The sequence below is a fragment of the Pogoniulus pusillus genome, chromosome 9, assembly GCF_015220805.1.
Source record: "Pogoniulus pusillus isolate bPogPus1 chromosome 9, bPogPus1.pri, whole genome shotgun sequence".
Classification (NCBI taxonomy): domain Eukaryota; kingdom Metazoa; phylum Chordata; class Aves; order Piciformes; family Lybiidae; genus Pogoniulus; species Pogoniulus pusillus.
Window position 1 is genome coordinate 13913345 of NC_087272.1, and position 6000 is coordinate 13919344.

Consider the following 6000-nt stretch of genomic DNA (forward strand, 5'->3'; position numbering starts at 1 on the left):
TAGACGGTCTCCTGATGTCCCTCAAAGATCCATTATTTCACCTGACATTCTGAGAAGTCAGACGGCACTTGCAGGAATTCAATACACAGAGAAGTTACCATCACAGAACTGAAACAACTTCCATCCACAAGATGACCCACCTGAGCTGGAATACTCTGCAGAGAGATGCTAAAAGCTCAGCAGCAGGAGTTCATTTTCTCAGATCAAGCATCAGGCACTCCATGCCAGCACTTTGGGAACCATCAGCTCAAGGAAGAGTGAACAGGGAGGGTAACCAAGAAATCCACAGCAGGATTCAAAGCACTCCAGCTGAGGTGGTCACAGAAATCCTCCAGAGAAGAAATGGAGATTGTAAGCCTGTACCAAATACCAGATGAAAGCCTCCCTTTGCCCTGCGTGGGTCTTCTGTCAGGGTCCCTTCTGCCTGCAGCCTGCACAGTCCTTCCCTCTGCTCTGTCCCAGGCAGCCATGCCCACACAGAAATATTAATTACACTGCAGTCAGAGACTGGATTTTGCCTCTCAGCAGAAGACTGCCAAATCCCAGACTAAGATTTGTCTGATTAGGAAGAGTGGTGAAATATTTGTTGCCAAGCCACAAAAACTGAAGCATAACTGCCCACACTGACATACCAATTTGCCTTGTTTGTCCTCTCTGCCTCCCCATCATTCCTAACACTGGTGTGGCTTTTTCAGCAGGCATTTTCCTAGAAATAGCCCAAGTCATGTCGTAAGTGGTGGTGATTTGGAGCTCTGTATTCCCTACTTGGGTTCCTCCCATTCTGAATACAAAGAAGCCTCCCAGAAATCCTTTCCTCAGTAAGCTCACACCAATAAACTCAGAGCCAAAGGAATCCCTCCCCTCTATGCATCTTACAAGGCAGCCATGAGAAGGACATAGTTAATTATAGCTAATTATGTCTGGTGACTTTGGGCAAGAGGAGTATGGGGTGGGGAACTCAGGCTCAAAGGAAAATCAAAATCTTACCTGATAACCTAATTTTTCTTATTTAAAAAATTCAATAACCCTGTGATAAACACCACATTAAATATATCATGCATGCACCTGCCTCAGGACAGCCTGCAACCATTAGCTGACAAAACAAATATCAGAGTCTTGTACCCACTGGAATTCAGAATCACAACATGGTTTTGCTGAGAAAAGTCCTTTAAGTGCATCCAGTCTAACCATTGTCTAATGCTGCCAAAGCTGGTGCTAAACCATGGCCCTCAGCACCACATCTCTGCCTCTTGGAAACACCTCCAGGGATGGGGATTCCCCCATCGCCGTGGGATGCTGGTTCCGGTCTGTGAGAACCCTTTAGGTCAAGAAGTTTCTTCTCATATCCAACCTAAGCTTCCCCTGGTGCAATTTGAGGCCATTTCCTTTCCTCCTATCACTTGTTCTAAGGGAGAAGAGACCATCCCCACCTCATTCCAACCTCTTTTCAGGATGTCAGAGAGAGCAATGTGGTCTCCCCTCAGCCTCCTTTTCTCCAGGCTAAACACACCCAGTTCCCTCAGCTGATCCTCACCAGACATGTTCTCCAGACCCTTCACCAGCTTCCCTGCTCTTCTCTTGACATGCTTCAGCCCCTCTTCCCACTTCCAGGCCCCCCAGGGTCCCCATTAGATTCACTTCTTGAAAATATGCAGAATTAAATCTGCCTTCTATGAGTCAAATCACCCACTTTAGAGGTGTTCCTTGGCAGGACAGAAAGCACTCTGATACTGCCAGGAAGCTCTCCACTACCTGCAGTGAGCTTCACTTGAGAGACAGTGTCTAGCTAAGTCAGCATGACCAGGAAAGAGAAGACAGGCTCTGCTCTGGCATGCAGGCACTGGCAGTGTCTGATCAAGAAAGGTGCTGACAGGACAGCCCAACAGCCAAACCCAAACCAGTCACCTAGAGATGATCTCTCCTAGGCTGCTAAATATCTACTGCTTTTGGTCCTGTAAGAGAGGCATGTTTAGACAGACCCATATTCTCCAGGTTTAGAACAGATGGTGCTTCTTTCTTATTGAGGTGGTATGAGAGAAAGGAAAGAAGAGAAAATGCTCTGTCTCAGCCTTAGTCCCTGCAAGATATGAACACAGGGCAGTATGCTCACAGGACAGAGATCATTCTGTCCTGTGACAGAAACTCTTTGCTGTTAATGAGAAATGTCACTGGAAACCAACTCCACTCACACCAACCCTACTCAAACCTCTCCTGAGGAGTTCTGTAAGTCTGACACAACAGAGCAGCTCTTCTGTGAGGCTGCATCTTGAATTCTGGGTTCAGTTTTGGACCCTCACTCCAAGAGGAACAGTGAGGTCACAGACCACATCAAGCTTTTTTGATCATCTTGTATCAGAAGTGTGACAGTTAAGCAATCCCAAGCTGTGTGTCTGTTTGACTTCATTCACAACTAGGATCCCTCTGCAACCTGGAATACAGACAGGAAGGACCATGCGATCGACACGGAATGACTTGACCTTAGCAGCTACCTGCTGACCCAAAATGCCCAATCATAAAACTCTCTGCAAAAGTTCATAGCATGAGGCACTTCCACAACACTCTGTAAGAGGAACCAGCAGAGGCCCCAAAAGCTGCTGGGTGTCCACTGGAGCTTGCTCACTTATGATGACAGGATATCAAGGCTCAGGAGAACTTCCTTTCTCATTCTGGTTTTCCTGTGTAAAATGGCAAGGGAACACTAACGGTACCAATTCCACACCAGTTCAATCAAGTGTGGAGTGCAGCAGAGCCCAAAGCACTTCACTGTGATTTCCTGGTACCTGGATCTTCTCTGGAACAGAGAGTATAATGTTTCTCTTTGGTACCATGCAGGAACCGCAGCTGCCTGCTGCAATAATCAAGGTTAACTCCCACTGATGCCAATGGGACATGAGTGTCCCTGCAGCAGGGCTGGTATCCATTTCCTGTTACACCTCGGCACTCTGTAATTTACACTCATTTTGCCCAGCTCCTGCATGACAAACTGGTGCAAGTGGCACTGCATTTCCACCTACTTGTAGACTACCACATACTGCAGCAGCCTCTCTGTACCTCACCCTGCCGGGGTACGAGGGCTTCAGGAGGAAGTTGCAGGCAGGACACTGCTTCCCAGACCGCAGGACACAGCACAACAGAGGAGGGACTATAACAGCAAGGGTATCTACTCCACCCAGTCTCCCTTAGCAGCTTTGCTTCCTGAAGGATAGTTACGGAGCACATGCTCCGGCTTAGCTTGAAATGTGAGAAGAGGCATCTTGGAACCGGATAAAGCTAAAGCTGAAGCAACACCCCTACAATACCCCAAGGCACAGCACAATGAACTCAAGCAGTAAGGCTTCCAGCTCCACACTCAGGTCTATGCCCCTGCCCAGCAAAGAACTCTGGACATTTCACAGGCTACACAGGGGCTTTGATTCAGAGCAGGCAGCCTCCATTCCTGGCCAGATGTGTAAATACTCAATTAACCAACACAAAACCTCTATCATCCCACAGATTTTACAACAGTCTAACCAACTACCTACACAACTAAGTCTTCTCCTACCTAGGAAGCAACCAAACTGGACACAAGTTCTTTAACTACCCCCTAGTACACTATGATTAAAATTATTTACACCCCTGTTGTTATCAACGAGACTTGGCAACTGCCTATACATCTAAGCAGAACAGGGAATGGCTTTCCCACTCTGCCCACGAGAGGACTCTCACTTGGTGTCCTCTGTGTGTGGCACACACCAGCTGGTGTGCACAGCCCATGTGTCTTCTCCTTCACCTGCCAGCTAAAGCAGCAGAGCTTTTAGGGCATGGATATTCAACAAGGCACTAGGGACTAAAAGCTGAACTCAGTCTTCTGATAAAGTCAGTACGGACTGAAACGCTATAGAACCATAGATTGTTTCAGCTGGAAAGGAACTCTAGGATTAGTGAGTCCAATCAGCAACCTAACACCACCATGGCCATTAAACCACATTCAAAAATGCCATAGCCACCGGTTTCTTGAACACCTCCAGGGATGGTGACTCCCTGGGCAGCCTGCTCCAATCCCTGACCACTCCTGCGGCAAAGAAATTGTTCCTAATCTCTAAGATAAACCTCCCCTGGCACAGTTCCAGGCCATTTCCTCTCCTTCTATCACCTGATACTAGGGGAGAGGAGGCCCATCCCCACCTCACTGCAATTTCCTTTCAGGGAGTTGTAGAGAGCCATGAGGTCTCCCCTCAGCTTCTTCTTCCCCAGACCAAACATCCCCGGTTCTCTCAACTGCTCCTCACCAGACCTGTTTCCACAGACCCTTCACCAGTTCTGCTGCCCTTCTCTACTGTCCTTGCAAAAGCAGAAAAGCACTGAAGTTGGCACGAAGAACAAATTTTGTCTGTCCAGGATCCATGTTTCTACTTCAGTATGTCCAGAAATAATTAACCCTTCCAATTGTTAGAAATACTGAGTCCTGCAATTACTGCCCAAGCCATTCACCCAAAGCAGTACCAGAGAGCAGGTTAATGTTGTAGTCTCTAGCAATCCCCTCCACATACATCCACCCCACCAAATCATCTACATTAAACCTCCCCCAATAATTCCAGATACCTTTGGATTCTTGTTTCTGAGGTTATATTTTCAATCTTTGTCAATTACTGAGGCAACAATCAGAACCAAACTTGAGGAAGACTGAACATGTCCTGTTGCCACATGGAAGCAGAAGCCAGAGTGTTCAACAGAAATGAGAAATTCCAGGAGACTCACTGGATATTTATGACCAGGTCCCTGCTCTGACCCAGGTAAGCACAGCAGTCTCACAGCTGGGAGAATTGGTTCTGTAAAAATGCTCTGAATTTTCCAGCACTGTCTTAAATATTGCTACAGCAAAGAAAAACTGAGAAGATCCAGCTTCTCTGACAAAATGCTTCAGCACAATGTAGCTTGTTGAGAGTTGTGCTGCCATCACCAGTTTAACTGGACTTTTTACAGGCTCTGAGGGAAATAATACTGTAACCAAACCTGAGCATGTTTTCCCCAAATCATGTTATTAACACTGGATTTTGACACAATAATTTCCCAGATTCTGCACTGAGCAATAAAATCTTGTTAGGGCAGGACAGGACAATCATGCCAAAGGAAGGTGTCCATCTAACCCACCTCAATCTCTCTCTAAAGAGAAGGCAAATGTTTGTGCTGCTGGCCATGCTAGGAAATGATTGCCCTCTGCATTTCTCACTTCAGCCATGTGATGTTCTTTCCTTCCCAACCACAACATCCAAATCCTTTCAGCTTGAAGCTTACTCTTCAGCTTTCCCCTTTTCAGGCTGCACATTCTAGACAGGACCATGCTGTGCCCTAGATCTAAAAGGATGAGAGGAGCAAAGAGAGCAGCAAGGTCCAAGGTCAGGCAAGGAAACAGACAAACTCCTCTTCAGAGGCTATAGATGTCCTTGAAGTCCTAAAGCTGTCCCACAGGCAGTAGCCTTTACACCCACTGCATCTCCAAACCAGTGCCGAGTTAAGACACGTCACCTACTTTTGAAGGTCCCATGGCAGGTCCCGGTAGGTCTGGTAGCCCTTCTGACCACCAACCAAGGCTCGACTGAAGTCCGGGCTACGTAGCGAGTGCGGCTGGAAAACGCAGGAGTCGCATTGACTGGTGTGATGGGAAGGGAAAGGTGTTGAATGAAGATCCTTCATTGAAGCACAGCTGGCGCAACACCCAGCACCCTGTGGGTTATTGCAAAACGAGGGAGCCAACTTCAGCGTGAAAACAAGCAGAGGTGAGCATGGAGTTGATAAGGAGACTGCAACCTTCAGATCAGCATCAAAGAGCTCCCCAGGCAGAGATGGACAGAGCAGATAAACCGGCCCAGGCAAGAAGACTTGTTCTTCACTGTGGCAGAACAGGAAGCGCGTGAGGTTTCCCTTTTCCAGCACTCCCTTTCTGCCCAGCCTGTGTGCCTCCAGCAGACCTCCTCCCAAGTGGCACCTTCCGTCCTACCCTCACTGCAAGGCCCACAGCAT

At 47.7% G+C, this 6000-nt stretch overlaps 1 protein-coding gene across 1 annotated transcript in view; it reads right to left on the reverse strand.

Annotated features, from left to right (window-relative positions):
- The window catches only part of LOC135178067 (transmembrane protease serine 11E-like), a 42402-nt gene extending 36724 nt beyond the window's left edge, over positions 1 to 5678 (reverse strand). The window contains exon 1 of the mRNA XM_064148562.1: positions 5510 to 5678. Within this exon, the coding sequence (XP_064004632.1) occupies positions 5510 to 5673 (164 nt within the window). The 5' untranslated portion in view covers positions 5674 to 5678. The remainder of the gene's footprint in view (positions 1 to 5509) is intronic.
- Positions 5679 to 6000: the final 322 nt, after the last annotated feature.